Source organism: Columba livia, chromosome 1, assembly GCF_036013475.1.
Source record: "Columba livia isolate bColLiv1 breed racing homer chromosome 1, bColLiv1.pat.W.v2, whole genome shotgun sequence".
NCBI lineage: Eukaryota > Metazoa > Chordata > Aves > Columbiformes > Columbidae > Columba > Columba livia.
In genome coordinates this window covers 171,683,734-171,709,624 of record NC_088602.1, presented here as the reverse complement: position 1 = coordinate 171,709,624, position 25,891 = coordinate 171,683,734, and the positions used below count along the sequence as shown (strand labels likewise).

General features: G+C 40.8%; 1 protein-coding gene across 1 annotated transcript in view; it reads left to right on the top strand.

Moving 5' to 3' along the window:
* EP300 (E1A binding protein p300) overlaps positions 1-25,891 on the top strand; it is a 62,850-nt gene that overhangs the window by 16,163 nt on the left and 20,796 nt on the right. The window contains exons 3-18 of the mRNA XM_065046350.1: positions 7,919-8,095; positions 10,232-10,493; positions 11,266-11,379; positions 12,293-12,529; positions 14,449-14,542; positions 14,875-15,009; positions 15,372-15,489; positions 15,996-16,170; positions 18,203-18,280; positions 19,150-19,259; positions 19,735-19,890; positions 20,963-21,397; positions 21,925-22,113; positions 22,791-22,947; positions 23,529-23,647; positions 25,180-25,419. Coding sequence (XP_064902422.1) covers positions 7,919-8,095; positions 10,232-10,493; positions 11,266-11,379; positions 12,293-12,529; positions 14,449-14,542; positions 14,875-15,009; positions 15,372-15,489; positions 15,996-16,170; positions 18,203-18,280; positions 19,150-19,259; positions 19,735-19,890; positions 20,963-21,397; positions 21,925-22,113; positions 22,791-22,947; positions 23,529-23,647; positions 25,180-25,419 — 2,796 coding nt within the window. The remainder of the gene's footprint in view (positions 1-7,918; positions 8,096-10,231; positions 10,494-11,265; positions 11,380-12,292; positions 12,530-14,448; positions 14,543-14,874; positions 15,010-15,371; positions 15,490-15,995; positions 16,171-18,202; positions 18,281-19,149; positions 19,260-19,734; positions 19,891-20,962; positions 21,398-21,924; positions 22,114-22,790; positions 22,948-23,528; positions 23,648-25,179; positions 25,420-25,891) is intronic.

Sequence of the window (25,891 nt, the reverse complement as noted above, 5' to 3'; positions counted from 1 at the left end):
TGTTTCTTGGGTGATGAGGGGAAAGTTTTTTCCAAGGTGCTCTGTGATACTTGAATAGATCTATCTGGGAATGCCTAAAGTCAATCCGCTTGGAGGGCTTGGAACGATAAGTAACGTAGTCCATAAATGTATTTGAAACATAAATGGACATTATGCTGTGTATTCATGGTTTTGCTGTGCTTTAATGTATTAAGTAAAATTTCTTTAGTGTCTTGTGAATGTTATTAATTATGAAGTTTTTTGATCTTAGCTATTTGCTTAAACACAGTGCTGCTAACAATAGTTCTGAGATATATACATATATATGTGTATATATATATATGTCTAGTAATCAGTTAATTTTGCGGTCTGGTCATTTCAGATATTTTTGCCTGTTAAAGTTGTTGCAAACCTTCATTTCTACAGTAGAAAATTTGTATGCAGTTTACAGTGGAAAGAAATAGGGAACGACTTTAAAAGTATTCTTGTATTGGAATTATATAATACCTCATTCATTATTCCTTGGCTAAAATAATAATAATAATAAATTGATCTTTAGAAAGCTGTATTCACAAGTCAAAAATAGATTTATTGGGTATTTGGGTAAAATGCAACTTCTTAATCCTTACTTACCAGAGCTAAAGTAGGGTTATGCACTATAATAAACTCATTTATCTAGGAGAAGTAGGGAAAAGACACAGAAACTTTTTGCTGATGTAATCCAAAATTAAATTGTCTTCCTCACTTGCTTAAATTTTGAAAGATGCTGTACATCTAAAGAAAGAACATTTTATGCTTTTGGGAATATTCAGGCCAAATACACATTATTTTTTTTTTTTTTAGTTCATAGTCCCAGACTGCTTAAAAATACCTAGAGTTCTTTAATTGCTGCTAAAAAGCCTTGAGACTTTTAGCATAAGTATAGTGGGTATTGCCATCATAAAGGACTTGAAACTGCCGGATGAGAAAGAACAGTCTGAAATGGAGGCTGAAATTCCAGAATGTCTTCAATTGGTTTGGTTGTTGGCAGGGAGCCTGTGTTTCACTTCGTGCAGTGGAGTTCGCAAAATCTGACAACAGTAATGCCTGACTGTTTTATCTCTCCACCCATCTGCTTTTGTTTTTCCACCTACAAATCTTCAAAAAGTAGATGAAAACAGAGGACACTAAGCAGTTGTTTTTAAAAGCTATCTTTTTAATTGGGAAATTTAATACTGTGTTGCTGTTAATGTGGGAGTTTGTGTAGTAACTTCTGTAGGTTTCATTTATCACTGCAAAAAAATGTGCCTTATCCAGGAGCTGTCCTTCAATAGGAGGAAAAACAGATCAAACACTTTGGTTGTGTTCGACTTGGTCGTGTTGGCTGGCCAGAGTCAGGCCCTTTAGGTGATGGGAGGGCTGCGTCTGGGAGTTCTCCCTCAGTAAAACAGAGGCATGTTGTCTGCAATGGTTTGAATGGAGGAATAGCTTCGGTTTCCTATGATGTTAGTTAATTTACGGAGAGGATGTTATGTTCTTCTAATGGTAAAGATGAGCTCCAAGTGTCTAGTCAATTTGGAAACTAAAATTGGTTATGTTTCTGCTTTGGTTTGTTGTTGAATGGAGTTCCTGAAGTGTTTTCTTCTCCTCCCAAAATATTGGCTTGCGGAGTGGAGCACTTGCTTTAGACGTTAGCCATGTACTTCTCAACTTTTTTTAGTTGTGCACATTGCTTTTCAGGACTCAGAATCTCAGAGATGTAAATGATTTATTTGGGTTCACCTGGTATTCGTAAACTTATATTGTTAGAATCTGCTGTGTACATCCTGTGATCTAATGCTGTAGTTTTATGTATAGAATGTGGTTCTACGTAAGCAGTCACTGACATACAAAGCAGCAGTTATGTCCGCACACCATCTCTTTGCCAGTTGCATGACAGGCTGTGTTGAGGAACTAAATAATGCTTGAAACTCATGTGGTCATTTTAAAAAAACTTTTAATTTGAATTGGTTTTCTAGTTCAATTTATACTCATCAGATGGAAAGCTAGTGCTGATATTAGGGAGGGGTCATATTAAAGGAGTTGATATTGCCAGTCAGAGAAGGGTGTGGACCCTGCTTTGGTGACAGTACCAGCTTAAAAGTGCTTGTGAAAGTCTAGCCTGAAAGGAACTGTTACAAGTTTGGAGGGGAAGGGAATTGTAACAAGTTTTGCTTTCTTGAATAGCTTTTTGTTTTCTATGTGTTTGGTTGTGTGCAAGTTAGGAGGATGACAGACGTGCCTATTATTCTTAAAATAGAGTTTTGGAGATTGTTTGTAATGCTTTGATTCTTTCAGTGTTTAAGCATTTTTTGGGCTTTTTGTTTCACTAGGTAGTTTTACAGCTTTGATTAATTTAAAAGTAAATGGATAGCAAAGTAAAGCTCTATAATAAGAACAAATTAATGTTTCATGGTTTGAGCCATTTTTCATTTGGAATTATATCCAGTTAAAATGTTCAGTTTGTTGTTCCACTGGGATCTGCCAAGAGTGCCCAGTTACGGTCTTACTGTCCAGCCTGTTATTAGGAGAGGAGGGTATTTTGTGGGTAAGTTGGTGTGTGCGTTTCTGGGATAGTGGTGCTCATCACAAAGTGATGAAGTTCACCTGGCCTTCAGGTCATTTGGACTTCATGTCTTACTGATTCAAGAAGTGTTTTGTTACTCAAGTAATGAAGTGGATGTGAAGGCAGTTCAGATTAGTAAGGACATTACTGCTACCTCTGCTATGTAAGTATTTATCTTGCATGTGAAATCACTGGAAACGTTTAGAGTTCCAATAGCAATTCTGTGTTGTTTGTGTTACTGAGTATATACAGGGTTCTCTCATAATAAATATACTTGGTTTTGTCAGTTTGACCTCCTTTAAGAACCAATGGCAGTGTTTTACAAAGACAAATGTAATTCTTCAAAAATGTCTTATGTCCTGTAAGTAAAACAATAAGAAATTTTGTTCGGTTCAAAGTTGCAGAGAGATTGAAGATGATGTTACTTTCAAACTGTAAAATTAGATAAAGAAAACAAAAGCACCTCATGTTCCTTAGTGTTCATGTATTCAGCATTGCATTTTAAGTAGAAGGTCAGTGTTCTTGGGTGCCTTATTATTTTCATTAGCTGTTTGATTCAATGCTTAAATTTGTCCCCATTCCTTAGACTCTGTGACTAAGCATACCATACAATGAAGTACCATTAAAATCCATTAAAAGTGTAGTTGTGTGTTCTGATCCTTTGCTGCTGCTCCTTTGGTGAATGAAGGTGAAAAAATGGATAATATCTTACTTTATCCCAGTGCAAGGAGGGAATGTTTGTTTATGAGAGAGAAATGGAGCAGTAAAGGCTCACCTTTGAGTCAGAATTTCTTGCATAATTGGCAGTGAAATAATACTAGTGTCTTAAAATAGGTGTCTTAAAATATTACACAGTCAAGTGCAAAGAATAGCAATCAATAACAGTCCTTGGCAAGGAATGCAGCGGATACCACTGGCAAAATTGTGTTGTTAAGTTATGCCTGGGTTCAGTAATGCTCTACCAGTTGATGGAGTAGCATGAGAAAGTCATGTACAATAAATTATTGTTTTTAAAGAGCCAGCTGGAATTTACCAAAACTAACTCTCCGGTTTTAGGAAAGTTAGTCACCTTCTACTTGTGAACATGTGCATATGGAAAGGTACTAGATACCTGTCAGTATGGACTTAAACTAGTACATGCACTGCAGTTACCCTGATAGAGGTAGATAGTTCATATTGCAAATGTTGAATTATTTGGAAGAATGCTATTAAAACTTAATTCTCTTTCTTCTCCATGCTTACATTTATCTTTGCAAATCTTAAAACTGGTCATTGTTCAATACTATTGCTGACATCTACTTCTCTTTCAAATGTTGGACTGTCAGTGAAGCAGGTTTTTGGTTGTTTTTGTTTGTTTTTTTGTTTTATTTTTTTACAGAGAAACAATATTTGTAATGTCTATGTACATAGTTGTAACAGCTATTCCTCCTCAATTTGCACTCTGTGGTATCAACAGTAAAACTGGAAGCAGAGTTAATTAATTTACCTTCTTCTGAACTGAAGATGCATGTGTTTCATGACGTTAAATCAAAATTTCGGGGGATTTCCTCCACTGTCATAGTTGCTTTTCTCAGATGAGGGGAGTGTCTGAACAGCCCTGTCTGATGGTGCTGATGCTTGTGAACTGGGGTGTTTCTTGGACTTATGTCATCCATGCTGTTTACATGATGAGGTGCACATCTTCCTCCATTCTGGTAATGACAGCCCCTGCTGTTGGAGGCACAAAAGTAATTTTCCACTGTGTGTGTAAAGGGTAGAACCATATGAGATTACCTTTGCTGTGAGCCATACATCATCTTCTGCTGTTTTCCTTGTTTCCTCCTCTTCTCCTTTACTGTGAGGTAGATTTTTGTCTGCTCTTCCTTGTGTGTAAGTCCTTGCATGCGTGATGAAAGTAAGTTGTGAGGCAAGGAGAGGAAGAAAAACAACAGATTACATGGATAAGAGAAATGGGAAGAGCAGCTGAAGGGAGGTGGTGGCCAGGAAGGAGTGAGTAGTTGTTGCACTTGCTGACTTGCAGCTGTGACTTGGCCATGTATGTTTTTGCATGGTATTGCAGATGAAGCCTTGTACTTGTCTTGTGCCGTGGTACTCGCCACACATTTCTTTGACTGGTTCTTCTGCACTCAAATGTTTTATTGACCCCTCACTCCCAATAGACCATTAATATGATGGTGAGCTATATGTCAGTCCTTCTGGTTGTTTCCTACTGATAAAATTATACGGTATTATTTTTATTGTTCTTCTGTAGTCATTAGGTCATCCATTTCTTCCTGTTTGTTTTCTACTTTCATGTTTCTCAACATGTCACAGCAAATTACTTGAGCATGCTCCTAGTTGTTGTGCCAGGGTCACAAGGCCACCTTGGGCTAGGTGAAGGATCTCCTGAATTATCCTTTTCTTGAGTCAGGCCAGAATTGGCTGCAGGTTGTTGGTGTCAGGTTAGTTGAGCCTGTGATGGCAGGGCTGGGGGGCATTGCTGTGAGCCTCACCTGTGAATCTGGCAGGTGTCAGTCTTACCTGGACCAGGTGATGGCTGCTGATTCATTCCAGGAGACCTTGTTTTTTAGCATGCTTCTTAGGTGTTTCTTGACTGTGGCTTTTGGAGCCCATTTGGCATACTTGTTCTTCAGCCTGGCCTCTTCTCTGGTCTTTGCTTTCCCTGCAGGCTGAGGCAGGGAACTGAGGATAACCCCCGTCAGGAGCAGCTGGGCTAAGATGAGCATGTTGTCATCTGCTGCCAGGTCCCTGGGTACTGTGGGTGAACAAAGTCCCCTTGTTGGGGTGGATGGTGGTTCTCAACCCTAGGGAGAGTGGATCTTGCATTTCTGTCATGGAGACAGCCTTGTTTGAGGGTGCTGGTTTTGCATCCTGAAGAGTGCCAGTGGCTCGTGTTTGAAAAACATCGGAGATCTTTGTGCTGGGCCAACTTGATTAGTGCATTTAAAAAAGCCATGTGCTTCACACAAAGTTTGTGTCCAGATGTGGTTCAGATACAGAGGTTTGTTGACATGGTCAAACCTCACTCCTGAGTTCTATCAGAAAGCTTCTATTCTGGGTGACATAGTAAAGGGGCTTTTTTAACTCTAGGTTTGGGTTTTTCCCCCTGCAGTCCGGACAAAGTTGGCTTACCTGGCCACTGTTACTTTGAATCCTTTGGTATCAATGTGTGGAGTCCCTTGTTGTCTGAGTTGGGAATATTGGTTTTCTCCCTGTGACAGCAGGGTATGAAAATGTGCCTTCAGATTACAATTCTGAATTGTGTAGTTAGGGTTTATTTAACACTGATAGCATAAGTTGCAGAAGTTGTATGGGGGCAGTGTTAGTGATGGCCACCGTAGTCTAGGTATACTCTCAGGTGTCAGCTGAATTTGGGAGCTATGATTGTTAATGAACTTGAAAACTTTATGTAGAAGTTTCTGGTTTGGGGGGATGTACCTGCTTTCAAAAGCCTTTCTGGAGCCAAAGGGATCAGGCTATCTTGCAGGAAAACATATTTTGTTTTCTGAAGGAAATAATTCCCACTGTCAGTCCTTCACTGAGCCTTGAATATGTTGGTCAATTTGAGGCAGCAATGATGATGGAGAAGAGTCCTGAAAGTGTTTGCTGATCCCTTAAGCTTTTTCTTCTCCCTTTCCCTTCTGCTCAGCTTGCATATAGGATCTTACTTAGAGGTATAGGCAGAAAGGGTTTGAGTCTTACCTGTTCTGTTTTTGGCAGCAGCTGCCTCATCAATCACCATGTGTATGTTCATCACAGTTGAGACACAGCAGGGGTGGTACCAAAGGAGACAGAGGAAAAAGGAAGGGTTTTTTTTTAGCTCTGCCTGATCATTGCAGTTTGTTGATCTCGTATGTGTAGAGATTCTTTTCGTTGCTCTCTAATGAATTACTGCTGTGTGATTATGGTTATTGCTTATGTGTGGAGGAGGGGAGCTGTCCTCAAGGGAACTCACTTGCACATATCAGATGTCTAAAGTAGCAGGTTCTTTAGTGAATTTTGTGTAGCTTGGGTTTGATCCTGCTTTATGTTGTAAATGCAAACTGAAGGCTATTATAAGGGAATGGCAGATGATACAACCTGAAAAAGGAAAGTGTTTGACTAATTGCAGGTAATCTCTGGGCACATAGGTTACTTCTCTCTGCAGACTGGAGAAGCTTGGGAAGCGGCAGAAACAAGGTGTTTCTACTAGGGGAGGTTGCTTTGAGAAAAAAAATGTAGGAATGATTGGAAACAGACCTGCCATAGGAGCTTGAATGCATTTTTTTTGGATGCAGGAAAATGCCCAGACTTGAACCAAAAAGCATCAAGGAGACTGTACATTGTCTAGTCAAATGCTTATGTGAGTTGAAACAGTACAGCTCTTTATTGTTATGCCTTTATTCTGATTTATGGCTCCTTGAGGATCTTGCCAGTGTCATGGTGAGAACTTGGTAATCTGAAAGATCTCCAGTTTTCCTGGTCCACTATGGCTAGTTGTTGTCCTAGCAGGCCAGATTTCCCATGAAAAATATATGAGAATGCAAGGAATGGAAAAAAAAACAAAGAGAACAACTTTATTGGCAAGATTGCTTCTAACTGTTCTTTAGGTTCTGGAGCATTCCAAGCCAACAAATGGTATTTTCTGGTATGCTAAAACTGTTGAGTATACATATAGCTTGTATGAAAGACAAATCTACTTCTGCTATGGATGAATGCTTCAACAGATTTGTTTTGCTTGCAGAGTTCCTTCATAGCTTCTCCTTTGACCTCTAGTACTGCTCACTGCAAACAAATTACTATGCCTGTGTGTGGTGTTACCTATGCTTATGGTATATTCCTAAATTGAAAATGCTTGTGTACTGAAATTGCAGACATGCATTGTTATGGCTGCCTGGAGGGGAGCTGTGAGAGTGCTGACAGTTCAGTAGGAGGTTTTGGGGATAAACCCTGCTGATATGAATGAAGGTGATACTTGTCTTCATTTGGAGTCTGCACAGATGCACAGTGCAGAAAATCTCTTCCAGGCTTCTGAGTTCTATAGTCAGTGGTACAAATTTGTGATTGGGAAAGCTGAAATGAGAAATCTATTGAACAAAATGCTTTATAAATGAATAATCAGGCCAGTTCTGACCAGACTGACTTCAAAGGCTGGTAAGTTGGCTTCACTGTGTTTATAGGAACTGTCTGGTTGAGGAGTTAGTGTTGTGTGATGGGTAGATACATGTATGTAAAGGAGCAAGGGAAGAATGTGGATCACTATTGACATTGCAGCTGGTTTATGGCTGTAATCAAACCTGCTTTTCTGAAGTATTAATTTGCCTTCTACGTTGTGAACTATATCTTACTTGAACACCTTACTATTTTAATTCCTAGATGGGAATGATGAGCAATCCCAACCCTTATGGCCAGCCATATAGTCAGAACACCGGGCAGCAGATTGGAGCCAGTGGACTTGGGCCTCAGATGCAGAATAAAGCTGGACTGCAGAATAGCTTACCACAGTTTCCAATGGACAAGAAGCCGGTTCCTGGGGCAGGAATGCCTAACATGGTAAGTAGAATGAAAGGTATCTCCAGAAGATGTCATAGCAGACCAAAGTGGAGCAACATGCTCTGGTGTTGCCATGTTATAAGTTTTTGCAGCTGTCATACCCAGTGCGAGTGCATGCTCTGAATCCATACATAATGTACTTGCTTCAATTCCTAAAAGGGCTGATATGGAGGAGAGGACTGAGTTGTGCTTTCTCTGTTCATAAGCTGCACTTCCAGTCTTCGTCCTTCAAACCCTGTTAGCAGAGAAAATTAAATTAAGCTCTTTAACCAAAGCAAGCTTTGCCACCTTTTGGTCACCTCTGCTCTCCTCTCCCATCCTTTCTCTTGTGGTTGCTGTATTTGGCCCCTTCTCCTCAGTGTAACTTTGTCTTGAGTATTATATTTCTGCTTGTACTCACCAATGTTTTTGGGGGAAAGAAGTATCCCTTCTCAAACAGGAATTCCCTGTCATAGGGCTTAGAAGCCCCAGTTGTGGGTTCATTCCTATTCTGAATTACATGAGCACACAACAGTCCTGATGCTAGAGGTTGTTGCTTGTAGTAGCCCTGTTGCCCCTGATTTTTCCCCCACACACTGTTATTGCAGCAGGACTGAAAGAAAGTGGAATTCAGAGTAGTGAGAAAAGTGGATGGCCCAAGCTTATAAATGACAGGTTATGACATTAGGTTTCCTAGTTTGAGCTTAACACTGGTGGCTGAATGTGTTTGCCTCAGTATTTTAGAAGCTTAAACTGGTTAGGCGTATGGTATGCAATATGTCCTGCCTTTTTTCCCTATACGTATATTTTTTAATTTGGGAATGAACATCACATTTCTGAATATAGCTTGTTTTTCTCACTGCTTCATATTCCATCTCTCCACTCTCTGGGAGAGTCAGTCTCTTGATCTTAGTAACTGTTGTTGAAACACCATTTTCAGATAAGTTTTGTACCTTTGCATTAAAAAGAGCTCAATCCTTTCAGTTATATTTAATGCTTTTTAAGTTGAGCATGAAACACTGGAAGTCTAGCAAACCAGGTGGTTGTATGAACCAAAAAAGAAGCAGCCAAAACTTGGCTCTTCAGAACCGCAGCTGTCAAACTTATGTTCAGTGCAGAGTATAAAACTTTTGAAGTTGAACTGCTACCCAGCTGAACCTGGGAATGAAAAATTGCTGCTCTCTCAGTTGTAATTTAGAATGATAGGCTACAAACAAGGCAGTGATGGTCATATTGGAACATACAAACTGTGAAGGGTCTGAGTAATTGGTGAAGTCTCCTTGTAAAATGAAAGGTTAGTACTAGCATTGAAGAGCTACTGAAGAAGTGGAGTTTAGAAATGCAGGTAGCTGAGCTCTAAAAATCTGGAGATCTCCAGAAACTTCCTCTAAAACTCTCTGTGAAGAGTCTACTAGAAACTGGAAGCTGTTGAATGGAAGTGATACAAGCAACACAGAGTCCCTGAGCTTCTCTTTGCTGAGTACTCCTCAAGTGTCACCTGGAAAGAAATATGAATAAGTCTAAAGAAATAAACAGAAGTACTAGATGTTGCCATACTTGATATTACTTCTGTGGCATCTGTTGTCCTGAAGTTGTCCTTAATCTCTAGCAGAGATTAGGAGATGATTGTTTTGAATGTCTACATGTGAGTTTCCTGATTGGGAAGAGATCCCCGGAGCATTCCCCTCATTCTCCTTTTCTAGGAAGAGTCAAATTGAGGCACCTTATACGGAAACAGAAGGAAAAATCTTCACTCTGAAAGGTGTTTTCTTCTGTTAATGCGAGTTCTGTGGATGCAACTTTCTAGCCTCCAAAATGAGGAGGAGATTTGAGGTCTAAGTGTTTATTCTGGTTGGTCTAGCATGCAAATTAACCTGTGAGCATGTGCAAAGTTCTGCTGGTCTTTGATAAGGCAAGAGCTAAGACTGGGAGAGTGATATGGGGATGAAATTGTGTCTGGCAAGCCAGTTATTGCCTGGACTGTTGCTAAGGAGTATATTTAATGAGTCATCCAGAACTGCAGATAGGTGGGCTATTCCATAATCACAGAACGTAGTAGTTGTTTCTCGTTTGATTTTTCTGTTGTTGTTTACTAGCTAAATGGATTGTTCTCAAAATCAGATTCATTTATGGGAATTTCCTTTCCACCTTCTGCAGGGCCAGCAACAGGCTCCCCAGGTTCAGCAAGCTGGGATGGGGCCAGCAGCTTCGCAGGGAATGGGGTCTGGAGCACCAACAGCCGATCCAGAGAAACGCAAACTCATTCAGCAGCAACTAGTTCTCCTCTTACATGCTCACAAGTGTCAGCGGCGAGAACAGGCCAATGGGGAGGTGCGACAATGCAACCTCCCTCATTGCCGAACCATGAAGAATGTCCTGAACCACATGACACATTGTCAGGCTGGCAAATCTTGCCAAGGTAAGTGGAGGAGTGGTTATATAGATGCGGTTAACACTTGCAGAACAAGAAGCGCTCCTAGAAAGAGATGGAGAACTAGTGGGTGGCTTGGGAAGTAGAATTTTTTTGTAACCCATCTGTGCCCTTAAGAATGGAAATTAGAAACTTTTGAGCCTTTAAAGTTTAGGCAAGTTAGAGAGGACAAGATGGCACAAAGAGATGAGTGAAGATCTCTTGCTGAACTTTGTTAGCTCACTGTGAGATCTTTAGTATGCTGCCTTCTGGTGAAGGTTGACACAAAGTAGGAATCTGCAAGTAGGAGCCTACCTGTCTCCCTTATATGGAAGAGACAAATCTCAAGCAATAGGTAGCCAGGAATTCAGCTGCTACTGGCACTGGTGAACTCTTAGTCTATCCTAGTAGCCAAGCAAAATGTATGCTGCCTTTTTGGTAGTCCAGGCGTGTCTGGGTTTTGACAACTGCTGGCATCTCAATTGCTTGGTAGTCTGCCTGATGTATGTGTTGTTATCCTTAGAGTCAGGGAGACAAAGGCTTGCATGTCTTAACATAGAGCTTTCAAGTAAGCTTTAGTTGAGCCCATAGTACTTGAAGAAATCTAGCTACATTTTCAGGGCTAGGTAGTGCTGAACTACTGCAAATAATACTTTACTGACCTGTGTTGATATAGGTGTGTGCCATGAGAGAAATAATTTCTCCCTACCCAGTTTGTGTCGACTGCGTACAAATGCTGACGCTAGTTTGTAAAAGTCTTTCATTGCTCTCCCTTCTTCAGTGGCACATTGTGCATCTTCCCGACAAATCATCTCGCACTGGAAGAACTGTACGAGACATGACTGTCCTGTATGTTTGCCTCTCAAAAATGCTGGGGACAAAAGAAATCAACAATGTAAGTCTTCTGGGGAAATGTGCATGTTGGATAAACCATAAAATGCATGTTGAGAGTTAAACTTTCCTCTACCCAAGTGACAGTAGTGGTGCTCTTGAACCTGGGAACACATAACATGATTTTCCCCTTGCTTTAGAGTCCCAGAGTGTGTTTCTGTCTCTGATAGATAGTCCTTATGGAAGCTTTCTAACTTTACTGAATTTTCCTAGCAGGAGAGTGGTAAAGGGTGAACGCTTTAGTGCTCTCAACCAAATGATTGGCTTTTCACTAGCACCTCTTCCAGCTGGCCAGGTTCTGGAGACAGATGTGCACACACATAGAGGATTGTGTCAGTTCAACCCTGATAATATTTGGTTCTTTCTTCATCGTTTGTTTGCATCAGGTGTCTCTTCCCCCTTTTCTTTGTGTCCCCTTGGTCTTTTTGCCAAAATCTTTGGCAAGATACTTGTCATTGTATAACCTCTCTGAGTTTTTTTTTTCCTCCTTTCTTGATGTTAGTTTGGGCTCTTCTCATGACTAATGTGAGCTATTTCTTGTTTTAATAATTTTTTTTAAAGGCAGTACAGTATCTTCTTAGAGCTGTATGTACCCTTCTATCTTTGGCTTCTGTGACAAGGTGTGTCTCTGTTTTCAGTTTGAAGCAAACAGATGTGTCCTAAATACTTGGAATGGGATTTCCCCTCAGCAGCTTAAAGGGAAAACAACACCACATTGTTGGAGTGGCTGGTTGGGTCAAAACTTGTCTCCCTGTTTCATGACAGGTTTTCCAGACCTGGCATCTTCTCTGCACACTCTTAGAAAGAGATATTTTAGTTCCAAACAGCCAGTGCACTCTTTTATGTTCTTTCCCTGTTTTCATGGATCTCTTTGGCTAACCCCTGCTGGCCTTACTAACTTACGATGTCTCTTGCAGCGCTCCTGGGCGGAGCTGCAGTAGGACTTGCAAATACTGGCTCTGTGGGCGTGGGGCAGCAGACAACGCCCAGCATAAACACTACCAGTCAAATAGACCCCAGCTCCATCGAGAGAGCCTATGCAGCCCTTGGACTCACCTATCAAGGGAACCAGATGCAGACACAGCCCCAGGCTCAAGTGAAGAATCAGCAACAGGGACAGTCACCCCAGGGTCTGCGCCCTATGAATCCTATGAGTAAGTTTATCTGTTTCTGTTAAAATACAAACTACAGGCAACTTTCCTGTGCTATATCTAATGCAAATTTTCTTAACCTACTAGCTTAATATTGTTAGTTAATTTGCAAAAGCTGTATGGTATTGCAATTATCCTGCCTGTATGCCCTGTGACAAGCGTGTTTATGGGATGAGCCCTGCGAATGCAGAGGAATTCCATGGGGAAGGACTTGGGAGATTGCGGAGAAGAGTAGCAGTTGGTTGCAGGCTGCAGTTTGGTGGGCTGTTTCTGCACCAGAGGACATGCTATTCCTGAGTTACTCAGGAAGAGGCTGTTGGGTAGAATATGCTTGTTAATGAGGTGACTGGTCCTCAAAGGTTGCATGTGACTTCTACACTGCTAAAAGTTTGCCTTCCAGTGTGTAAAGCATTTTTTTTAAAAAAGAGTGTGAGGGAGCGGTCCTGAGAACTTAGTCTTTAAACAATTAGATTAAAATAACATGGTTTTCTACTGTGTAGTAAGAGTGTATAGCAAATAGATTAATTTTTGGAAACTAGAAAATGTTATAGTGAGGGCCTTGAAAGGTCAAAAGGAATGTGTCACCATTTTACTGAATCAAAATGGTTCTTTTTTATTTATGGACATGGGATTTAGGCTGTGCGTTTTTACTGGGCACTTCTCGTAGAACTGATAAGAAAATCAAAGTGAAGAACTTAAGGTTAATATAGAAAGGACAAGCATGGAGGGTGTGGATTTTGACTGTTGTTTCATTATTAGAAGCAAGGGGCCAAGGAGGGAATTACAACACACAAGATGGGAATTATCAGGTCATGGCCTACATGACAACACAGATAGTTTAGGAGAAACAGCAAGATTTGGTGAGGACTGCGATGTGAAAAGATTTAGTCCTAAGTAGATCAAACAAATGGTCATTTTTGGCAGTTGAAAAGGGAGAGTTAAGGTGAAGGTTGACAGTTGTCTTCTACACCAGCTTGTTCTCAGATGACAAAGTGAATTTGGGAAGGAGAAGAAAGTGACTAAGGGAAGGGAGGCTGGAGGCAGCTTTATGAAAAGACTGCTAAGCACTTGGTTGTGATATTAGAGGTATGTATTAGGCTTGATATACTTAATTTCAGTGGATTTCTCTTGTACACAGTGTCTGATTTTTCTTGAAATACAGATTCTGTAGGATTCAGATGTCCTAAATATGTGTGAAGCTTGGTAATGATTTTCATGCTACCCTCAGCTTCACAAAGTGATCCATTTTGAAGCTTCAAACAGAAGTGTACTGCATTTTTTTTCACTATTTGAATCTTAACTGTAGTGTGTGAAGAAAGTACAGGTGATTTTTCTGGTGATTGAGATCTGCTGTGATTCAGAAAAGCAGATTTTTGGTAGAAATTACTAGGGATTCTTCTTTCAAAGGATTGTCAGATTTTCCTTTTTAGTATGAAATTGGAGCTAATTATAGAATCCTTAAATGTGGAATGGGTGAGAGGGGAGTACCTCATCAGATGTAGGTGGTAGCTGATGTTTCAAGTTTTTCAAGCCTTTGTGAGTATATATCCTGAGCCTCTGCGTGACAAAAAAAGCTCCAACCACTTACAAAGAAAAAAAAAAACCAAACAGAAGTGGTTGGTAATGCTGAATCTTTAGTTAGGGAGTCACAGAGAAGTGCTCTGGTACGTAATATTTGCAGTAAATTGAAAGTGCTTGTTCCTTATGTTTGAGAAGATGTGCAGAGGAGTAATGTGGCATGATTCTTCACTTGGAGGTTACGAGTGTTAAGCCTCAGACTTCTAAGTTTGTAAAAGGTGGAGCTCCCTTCACAAAAATCAAAATACTTGAAAGTCTGGACCCTTGTTATTACTGAGCAATTACTGATTTTTGTACAGTAAATGGGCTGTTTACTTAAGAATACTTATTCCTCCGTTTTATAGGTGCAAATCCAATGGGAGTGAATGGAGGAGTAGGGGTTCAAACCCCTAATCTGCTGCCTGACTCAATGTTACATTCAACCATGAATTCTCAAAAGTAAGTTGACGTATTCTTTGCACCTCAGTGATTTTGTTTTGATCTCATGGCACTTCTTGCATAAACAGTGGGGTAAATGCCATTGATGGCTATCTCTCCCTTTGGATTTTGTAGCTTTTGTTGCAGTTTTCCAAATCCTTGGGTAGGACAGCATGTACTCTTTCACGGTATTGTTTTGGTGTCTGTGCAGCTGTTTCTGTAGAGTTTGTCCATTGATTAGGGAATGGCTGAACTAGCACTTTGTCCTAACATTATTCGAAAAGAGGCTAGGACTGTAAGATGACTAAGCTTGGGCTAGACTTTTGCCCTCAATTCTTTCTCTGTTTTTGAAGCCCCATGATGAGTGAAAGCACCAATGTTGCCAGTTTGGGAGCCATGCCAACAGCTCAGCCATCCAATACTGGAATTCGAAAGCAGTGGCATGAAGACATTACTCAGGATCTCCGAAACCACCTTGTTCATAAATTGTGAGTAGCTAATAGCAAAACAGTCTCCTGTTAGGTGAGTCACTGCTTCTGAAGTGTACATGTGGGGCAGGAGGAAGCCTGTCTTCCAAAACCAAGGGACCAGGGAGTGAGTGTTTTCGGGGTACATGAGGAAGCAGAAGCCTGACAGATGGAGCTGCATCTACTGTTTTGGGGCTCTTGTATTGGCATGTCCCACTCTGTACTCAAGCCATCTGCATGGAAGCACTGGGGCAGTAGCAGTGCCACAGTCTGTCAGAAGATTTGCTTGCTGCTTTGTGTTCAGAGCACTGGGGATAGTGCTGGTGTCCCCTGCTCTGGGGACATCCTAATCACCTGCATGATTTTTTTACCCCCCCCTGCAGAGTCCAAGCCATATTTCCTACTCCTGACCCTGCAGCACTGAAGGATCGGCGTATGGAGAATCTGGTGGCTTATGCTCGGAAAGTGGAAGGGGATATGTATGAATCGGCAAACAGCAGGGTGAGATGCCATCCTCTGTCGTCCAGTCGTGTATCTCTGCCTTGATCCCGTAGTGCTGGTGAGGGAGAGGGGTGCAAGCACAGAGGAGGCTCCCAGGCTGAGGAAGCGCGTGTTCAGGGCTGCTGGATGGGGTCTGGGAACCGGCCAGCTGCCGGCTTCTGCCTGGGTGTGCCGGGAGTCAGGGTGGTGCCTGGCGGGCTGTGCTGTGCCTGAGACTCCTCGGAGTTCCCCAAAGGCAGCGTGAAGCTGTTCAGTGTGATTCTCCCAAAGCAGCTTTGGATGTGAGAAGAGGAATGTCTGCTGTTGGCCTAATGGTTGCCAGCAATGCCCTGAACATTATTTGTCCTTCTGGCTGCCTGGCATCTCCTGCAAAGGGAAAGCCACCCCCACCCAACCCAAAATGTGTGTGTGAGAGGCCGTTTTACGAGGTTGGATCACTGGTACCTGTTGCCTTTACTTATCGTGTGTGTGTCATCTCCTTTTCTGACTTGTGTTCCTCCCAACAGGCAGAGTACTATCACTTGCTAGCGGAGAAGATCTATAAGATTCAGAAGGAGTTGGAGGAGAAACGAAGAACCCGGCTGCAGAAGCAAAACATGATCCCAAATGCTCCGGGCATGCCACAGGCTCCCATGAATCAAGGGCCCAACATGGGACAGCCCCAGCCAGGGATGTCTGCAAGTAAGAACAGCTGGGTACTGACTGGGTGCAGGCGAATCTTGTAGTGTCATTTTTGGTAGGCTGGTTGACCATTTTGCACTTGTTGTTTCACAGGTACCCAGCTTGCTCAAAGTTAAACAGAACTTTCTCCTCTTTGTTTTGAAGTACTTGCAAAATCTTTGCTTTCCTTTTGTGTTAATTAATGCCCATAGATTAGATAAAAGCATTTAGTCTTCTGAATAAACAGAATATTGTGGATGGTTACACTTAGTTTGAGGGTGGAGGGAATGGAGATTTTTGCATCCTTTAAGTTGTAGAGCTTCAGTCTCATTAGAATCACCTCTAGAATTAATTGATAGCTTCAGTTACTGTAAGAGAAATATATTTGTATAGTATTTGGTTGTGTGCTCTTTAAAATGATATCACTATTACTGTTGCTAAGCAGAGAGTATGATGATTGGAGTGCTTGAGTATTTATGCCTTTGAAAGTTTAGAAAGTGCTTGTTCTGTGCCATATTTGTTTTTTTTGGATAAATGGCCTTTCCAGCATGCAGTGAAAACTACATTTCACTTTCTTTTTGCTATGCAGCTGTCTTCAACTTCGCAGTAGTTCTGTGACTTGAATTGACCTTCCTAATGCTAAACAGATGATGATGATGATTATTATTAATAATAATAATAAAGATTCCCTGCTAAGTATGCTTTAGTATATTTGAATAAAATTGACTTTGAAGTGGAGTTAATTATTGAAACTATCATGCTGCTCAAAAGTGTAACGTCTCTTACAACATTAGGAAGGGACAAAGTGCTGTAGGTTGTCTGGTATCTGGTATATTTTTATTTGGATAACAGATAAAAACAGGTAACACAAATTACTGTGGTTGATATTTCTAGTTAGAAGGTGGGCAGAGGCATATGCTGACATTGTAATCTTGTATTTCCAGTTAAATCCTGTAAATAATTGAAATACAGGCTTTTAAACTGTACATTTGTAAATAAAATCTGCTTTAAGATAAGGTTTTTTTCTACTTGTGATTCTGGACTGACAGCTCTAGAGACTGAAGTAGTCTTTGTTAAAACTGAGTGCAACAGTTCTGCAAACATGCTTTCTAGAGGGCAGCCCTTCCACCCACATGACTCTCCCAACAGCTTCCTTTTCAGAATGAAAGGATTTTTCTCCTCGATTGTTTGTCATGCATGTTCTTAGACACTTTACAGTTAAGAATGGAGTTCTTAAGATACCTCATGGAAAGACATGTATAGCTGTTAGTGGCTCTGTAATAAGTTGTCTAAAAAGATGGGGTCAAAATTTGAATTAGTCAGCTAGGAGACAAAAAATGTTCCTGTGTTTTTTTCCTAATGCTGCAGAAAAGTCTAGTAGATCCAGGCATATGCTACAAGAATCTTTGAGTTCTTTTTTTTCCTGCTTAAATTTGAATGCATCTTGGTAAATCCAGTTCTGGGTCTTTTTGTGTTTGAAGTCAGAACAGGATTTATTGAGATGCATTACCAAGATCAAGAAAGATTATTAAAGGTTGGTGCTGTGACTTTGTTTGCTGCAACTTCTGTAGGAAGTGATCTTTAGCAGTAGATGTGACGCTTTTGGTTATTTATTGTGTATTCCAGTTGTATTCTCAAACTTCAGAGTTATGATGAATACTCTGAACCATATAGTTTTCATAGTGTTTAAATCTAGAAGTGCAAAAACAGTTTAGAGTGATCTGTAGAAGTTCTTGTGGTCTGGAATGTTTATAAGCTACTGAGTTTGTCTGTGTACTTTGATAACATGCTTCACATTTGTCCACATCTTCTGAAAGGTGACCTCAGTCAGAGGATATTCCTGTCAATGGGACATGCTTGTGTTTTCAAGGAAGTTTTTGGTTTTGCTTCACATGTTGAGGACTCTTGAAGTGTTTAGAGTTACTGAGCTATGTCATTAATTCCTTGTTTTTTTACACACGGGTTTTAGTGTGTAATTCTCACTAAAATACTTGGTGGATAAAACCTGGTGATCTTCTAAATGTCATGACTTATTCCAATGTCTTTTTTCCAGATGGTCCTCTTCCTGACCCAACCCTGATACGTGCCAATGTGCCAAACCAGATGATGAACCGCATGCAGGCACAGCCAGGTAAATATTTGAAGAAAAATTGCTACTGTGATTTTGAAGGAATCTTGGAATTGGACAGCTCATGCTGAAGTGTCATAGCCCTGGTTTCATCTGCAGTTTTCCCATTTGATTAAGAAAATAGCAATCTCTTTTGTATAATACTTACATAACTATATATCTAGTGCATGTATAAAACTGTATTTCTCTCTCCAATAGCATTTCATGATCTTGTGAATTTAAGAGCTGCATGTTAGCTGCTTGCTTTGTTAAATAAAGAACTTGATGGCTTTGCAACTTCTGATTGTGTCAACATAGGATGGTGGGGTCAGTCAAACATGGCAGGCCTAGCCAGCTTAGATGAGGACATGGTGGTGGTAGAGGGAAGATGGTGAGAGTTATTGCTCAAAAGAAAGAGGCAGAACCTTTGTTACGTATTCAAGTATTGTAGCCAACACACAAAGTACTTAAGGAATTGAAGATACAGTTTGGGATTCAACAAGTGAATTTCTAATATGTAATTAGAATAATGCAAGTTTCTGTAGAAAGTCGATCTTTAGCAGTAGATGTGACACTTCTGGTTACTGATCATGGATTCTAGTAGGTCTCAAACTTCAGAGCTTTGATAACAGTGGGAACAAGTCTTTGGGGGGAGAAAAATCTAGTATGTATTCTAAGGGGTTGGTAGCTTGGACACTTCATTTTTAAAATTATTCCATGTAACTGGTTGATAAAGGGAAATATTTCCTATATGGCAATGTATACTTCAAAACTGGTTGCTAGAAAGTGAGATTAGGAAGAATCTGACAGTGTTTCTTCTGCAAATGTTGAATGGTGGCTGAAGGAGAATTTAGGTATTTGCTTATATGTGTTTCTTTGGCACAAACACACAGGAATGAATCAGTTTGGCCAGATGAACATGCAGCTGTCACCGATGGGACCCCGGCAAACCCCTCCTCTTCAGCACCCTGGACAGCTAAGCCAGGCTGGGGCCATGAACCAGGTCAGCGGTGCTTCGGCCAGTGTCAAGCTGGCGGGTTTGCTTCTGTTGGCTGGGGGTTCCTTAGAATAAATCAAAAAATCAAGCATTATTTCTTCGTTCTCTTCATCCTTTGATTTCTCCTTTTGCATCTCTGCTGAAAGACTTGTCTGATCTAAGCTTTTAGATCTTGGTGGTAAAAATTGCCTAAAATTTAAGTTTAGGTGGTTTTTTGTGTTGTTGTATCCCTAAAACAAAGAACAAAAATAAGTCTTAAGTCACAGTCCCCATCTGAAATCTGTATCCTTTTCTTTAGCTTACAAGGGAAATCATCATAATTTCTGTCTTTTGAGAGGAGCTATTACATAAGCAGGCTTTCCATATTGTATCCTGCAGATAAGCAGCAAACATCAGTTTTTGCAACAAAATAAGTGTGTTGTATTGTAAAATCTTATGGAATCCTATGCACATTGTGTGAAATGAGTTTCTTTTCCAACAGATGGGATTTCCTCCACGTATGCAGCAACCAGGAGTTGGCCAGCCTTCTGGTCAGAATCAGTTTCTACAACAGACCCAGTTCCCTGCTTCTTCCCCGGGAATGAACACAGCAAGCCTGCCTATGACTCAGCCTGGCAATCAGACACCAGTTTCTCAAGTAGGTTTCTGATTTCTGGAAGTGATGTCAGTGGGCTCTGTCATATACTGTTTTCATTGTTCAGTCTGTAGTAATGGCAGACAGCTTGTTTTCTCAAGATGCTTTTGGAATTACAGTCAACTGAATTCCTTTATTGAGACTCTGCATTTTCCTGATGTAGCACTGGGAATGGTAAGGGTGGCACATTGTTGGCTTGTTCTCAGGCTTTAAGTGTGACAGGATTTTTTTAAAGTTTGTTTTTATGGAGCGAAGAAGAAATCATTGCTCAGCATGCAGTGGTTAAGAATTTCTTGCTGAACAGCAAAGTATTAGAGCCTGAGAAATTAAGAGATGGTGGAATAAGTCAAAAAGGCATGTCTATCTAGGACCAATGTGTGTTGCTGGCTTTGGGGAATAGGAGGGTTGTCACTACTAAAAATCTGAACTTACAGTCTAGCAGATTCCTTTCTGTCCTTTCCCTCTCCCTTTTCAGCAAGAACCTTTCAGGCCAGGAAGAAATAGGGAACGTCAGTTTGCTTCTCGTTGATGCTTCTTCCTAGTTTGCAGGCAAGATTATTGTGGAGTGACAGCTTTTTTCCTTGACCAATACATTTTTTTCTTTTGTAATCTTGTAATGGTACAGATAGAGTGGTCCTTACTTCTGATGATAAATTCCATTTCTAGTCTTGGGGGTGGGGTCATGGGCACACTATGAGTGTATTTGAATGCAATTTCTCACTGTAGTGCTTTGTCCCATATTCTGAATGTACAAATCTGCAGTTTTAGAAGGAAATGTTTTGCCAGCTGGCAGTGTAGGTGTGCCATTCTTTGAATATATCAACAAGTAGAAGTTACTCTATTGAAACTTCTATCTCAAAGCTGAATAAATTAAAAACAAGCTTTATGTTCATGTGGAGCAAAATAAATCAAATAGTTTATTTCTCCTCTTGAAATAGAGTTTTTAAAAACGAGACAGATAGTTTGTCACATTTTTAAAAGTATGCCAGTAACCGTGGGAAAGCAGCCGTTTGACAGTGAGTTCTGTCGCTTTTCTATTTCAAGTTATTGCAAATGTGTACTTGTTTTCCCACAGGCACAAATGACCAGTGCTTCCTGTCCTGTGAATTCTCCTGCAATGGCTCCAGGTTCTCAAGGGAGCCATATTCACTGCCCACCTCTTCCGCAGCCTCCCATGCACCGAAATTCTCCTTCTCCAGTACCTAGCCGAACCCCAACACCTCACCACACACCCCCAGGCTTGGGATCACAGCAACAGCAGGCAGCAGCTGCTGCTGCCCCCACACCTACTCCTCAGGCAATGCCGCCTGGACCGCAGTCGCAAACTATGCACCCCCCTCAAAGGCAGACTCCAACGCCTCCACAGGCACAGCTGCCTCCACAGGTCCAGCCTCCAGTGCCAGTTACCCCTTCTGCGGAACAGCAGCAGCAACCCTTGTCCCAGCAAAGCACGACTGCATCTGTTCCCACCCCAACAGCACCGCTGCAGCCTCAGCACCCCACAACACCTGTAAGGAAATGCTTTAATTGTGCCTTCCCTGCAAATGTTTTAAGTGTAAAGTTTAATTTTCGGTTGGTCTTTATTTCTGTGTGAGTCTCTGATGATGGAGGTAGCTTCTGGCATATTTAGTATGAAAATAGGTTTTACTGCATTTGGGAAGTAACCTTTTTACATCAAGACAAGTCTATAGATCATCTGGTGTTTCCAGAGAGGGAATATTTTTCAGAATTCTAGTGCATGTTTTGAAACTTACTGTGAAATATGGATGAGGTCTGTAGTTACGTCTACATACGCGTGGTGCTGTACGATAGGGAAACAATATGTAATTTTCTGTGTGCTAGGCCTTCCAGTGCATGTTTTGTTGAGTGTTTTTCTATAACTGGAGTTGTGTAGCAGTATGTTCTTCATATGAAGCAACTAGAAGGGCTAGAGTGCTTTTGAACTTAGTGGAAATGCAGTATAGGTAAAAGGTAGATTAGAGAAAGGAAAATAAATTAATTAGAAGCCAGTTTGCAATGTGTGTTTTGTTCCCTCAGCTTTCACAGCCAGCTGTAAGCATTGACGGGCAGGTGTCCAACCCGCCGTCCACCAGCAGCACAGAGGTGAACTCCCAGCAGACTGTTCCAGAGCAGCAGCAGCCACCCTTGCAGGAAGTGAAAATGGATATTAAAACAGATGAAGGGGAACCAGAGCAAGCAGAGCTGCAAATGGAGGAAAAACCTGAGGTGAGATTGTCAGTCATTTGTTGGATAGAATATCTAGTGCTGCTAGATGCTGTCTCCATGCAAAACATTCCTTCTAGAGTTCGATGAGACCTGTAGGTGCTACCTGCTGCTGCTGCTGTTTTGACTGTTGTCTTTCTCTGCTTCTTCCTAAAGGAGGGTGCCTGTTTTGTGGCGAAAATGTTGGTAAAAGCCAATGGCCACAGGAATAACTGTGATATGTGGTTGCAGTGTTGAGTCTTTTTGGTAAATGTCAATGTTAGGGGACCCTCAGGTCAGTCCTTCGGATGTTATTGGCAGCTGTTAAATGTTATAACAGTGGATATGTATATGATGGGCTGCTTTACTGGGCTCTGACAGCTTGTCACTGAGGACAACTGGGAGTGTGGCTGCCAGCAGCGTCATCCTGGAAGCCCCAGTGTAGGAGAGACTGTCAGACCTGCCTGAAGGGCTGTGTGTTGTCTTTCAGCTCAGAACTGGTTATCAGCTTGTTGGTACTACTGCAATGTTAAAAGGTGTGTTCTAGCACATCTGCTCAAGTTGTAGGCAAGTTTTGACTACAAAGTAGATACCCTTAATCCTTGGGAAGAGTGGTGGGTGGGATGGCAGATAGGTTTAAAGGGCAGAAGTGTGGATGGGTGACTTCACAGGAGACTGACAGGCTTCAAACTACTTTTCAGGTGAAAGTAGAACCAGTCATGGAGGAATGTAAACCAGACCCAATGGAACAAGAAGAGAAGAAATCTGAAGTCAAGACCGAAATACCAGAGGGGGAAGAGAGACCTACTACTCCAGCTACTCAATCTTCTCCAGCAGCTGGGCAATCTAAGAAAAAAAGTAAGTAGGAACACTATTTTGACTGAAATTCACTGCATCTCCCTAGAGGAATCTTCTGAGGAAAAAAACAAAACAAAACAGAACATGAGCTTTCTTCATTGGTACTCAGTAGGCTTATATGCATTGTTCTTTGTGGCTTTTCAACAAAAATTAATAGTAACACATGTGCTTGTAATTGGCTTTGGGCAAGTTCTTTAAGGCTTTAGTATTAGAGGTTAAGCCTTAGTAAAATTGTTGCTATGATAGAGATCTGAAATACTCCGCAGTTACAGATTATCTAGATGAGTTTTTTCTTGGGACTTCAGAGAGGGGCTGTATTTGGAATGTAAACTAGCTCTATTAAATTTAGCAGTGTCTTCCTGTGATAAAAACAAGATTCTCCTTATTTTGGCCATTTTCTTGTGTCTAGGTGATCATTTTGGTATCCTTCTCAAAACTGAGTGTTTCAGAGGATAAACAAGCTGTCTTAAGTAACTTAAACCCATTGTCTGTGGTCTTTTTCCACAGGCCACATTTTTCCAGTAGGTTTCTTTCTCACAGCTGTTTTTGCTATCTTTCTAATGTTGATTGTTTTTCAAAAGTTTTCAAGCCAGAAGAGTTGCGGCAGGCACTTATGCCAACACTGGAGGCACTTTACCGTCAGGATCCAGAGTCTCTTCCATTTCGACAGCCTGTGGATCCCCAACTACTAGGAATTCCTGTGAGTGTCTTAGCAAGATACTTTCTTAGCTTTAATTCAGAACTACTATGCTATCACATACCTGTTTGAGAACAGCTGAAGTCTGTCTTGTTAACGTTTTTATATGGAGGTATTTGAAGAGGTTTGGCTTTAGGCAGTGGAACATAAAATATCTGATTTAGGAAGGCTTGTTTTTTTGAAAGTTTGTTTGGTTCTGTGTTCCTTTTGAAAAATAAGCAGGTATACTGTACATTGAAGTGATTACCAATAGATCCCTGGTGCTGTGTCTGCTTTTTATTGATGTTGCTTCACATTGTGATGCTTCTATTGCTGAATTCCATAGGTGTTTCTCATATACAAAACTTGGCTGAATATGTGGGAAACAGAGCAGATCAAGACCACTTAAATCTATCAATAGTTATTAATCTGTTAAAAGCAAGGAGAAGACTATTCAACTTCTAGTTTTTGTTTAGATCAAATTTTTGCTTGTTTTAGAATTGTCTTCAGAAGATATTACTATAATTCAAGGGTCTCTGTGTTAAACTCTCTGGATTGACCCCACGAGTTTACTATTTGCACACAAATATGTGTACATAGAAGTCCTACATAGGTGCTTTGGGCTATATTTTTTTGCCTGAAAGGGTTTTTTTGTTTGGTTTAGGTGTGGATGTTTTTTCTTTAGGATAGATACTGCAAAAATTATAAGCCTGCTGTACTGTAAGCAGGCATAAATGTTAATAAGAATGCTTAACAAGCTCTCAGTTGGCTGTCATATTCTGAGAACTTTTGTACAAGTCCTATAACTGATGGGGGATTGGAAAAAAGCATTCTTTAGGCAAGACATGATATCTTTTATTGTCTAAGAGTTATTTCTTTTTATTTAATAGGTTTTTCTAGTCTACTAAAGACAGTCATTTTCTATGAATGTTCTTGTGCATATCCTCAGATCACAGAGGCTGCAAAAACATTGCCTTTTCTTTTTGTAATACTTGTTTTGCTAACTAAAGTTAGAGTGGGTTTATTTCATCAGGAGTGGAAGAGCAATAGAGTCTGAGAATCAGAATCATACAATGGTTTGTGTTGGAAGGGACTTTAAATATGGGCAGGGACATGTTCTACTAGACCAGATTGCTCAAAGCCCCATCCAACTTGAACTCTTCCAGGGATGGGGCATCCAAAGCTTCTCTGGGCAGCCTGTTCCAGTGCATCACCATCTGCATGGTGAAGAATTTCTTCCTTATATAACTCACCTATGTCTACCCTCTTTCAGTTTAAAGCCATTACCCCATGTTCTGTCACTACATGCCATTGTAAAAAGTCTCTCTCTAGCTATCTTGTAGGTCCCGTTTAGGTACTGGAAGGCAGAAAGGAATAAAGAAAAAGATGCACTGGGAAGTGATGCTTGTAGGTCACAAGCAGTTCAACAGTTAAGCCAGGGAGGAAGCTGTTTTTCTTGATGTACTGCAGAAGAGTGTATATGCTGAGAATGCACATGCGGTCATGTCACAACATAGTTCAGTAGTAGTGTTTTGATACGCTGTGTATACTTGCAGGATTATTTTGACATAGTGAAGAACCCCATGGACCTTTCTACCATCAAGAGGAAGCTGGACACAGGACAGTATCAGGAACCATGGCAATATGTAGATGACATCTGGCTCATGTTCAATAATGCCTGGCTGTACAACCGCAAAACATCACGGGTATATAAGTACTGTTCCAAACTGGCAGAGGTGTTTGAGCAAGAAATTGACCCGGTTATGCAGAGCCTTGGTTATTGCTGTGGAAGAAAGGTAAGAAAATTATTATTTTTAGTCTGCTGCTTGCTTCCTGGTGTTGAAGGGGGAAAAATGCAGCAGCTGCAGTGTTTCAAAAATTTGGGAAATTTATCAGGATTTAGCAATCCTGAATAATCTGATTTTGAGGGTTTTATGGGTTTTCTGATTTTATCTAGTGTTTAATTTATTTGTATATAAGCCTTTGGGGGTAAAAGATCCATAACTGAAGGCTTATTTTGATTAGGGCAAACCCATTTGCTATTGCTAATTAAATGGGTGTGGTTTTATTGCTGCAGAAGTAGTGCTGTCTATTTCGCTGTAGTTTGAGACTGTATTTCCATTGTCTTGTTTTGATATGCTTTCCATCTTTGAAGAGCAGCTAAATTGAGAATAACAGCCCACTGAACATTTTTTGTGACACTAGCACTTCATACACTTGCTGTACTGTGAGATTGGTGCACAGAATAAAACAGAATTGGTCGTTGTT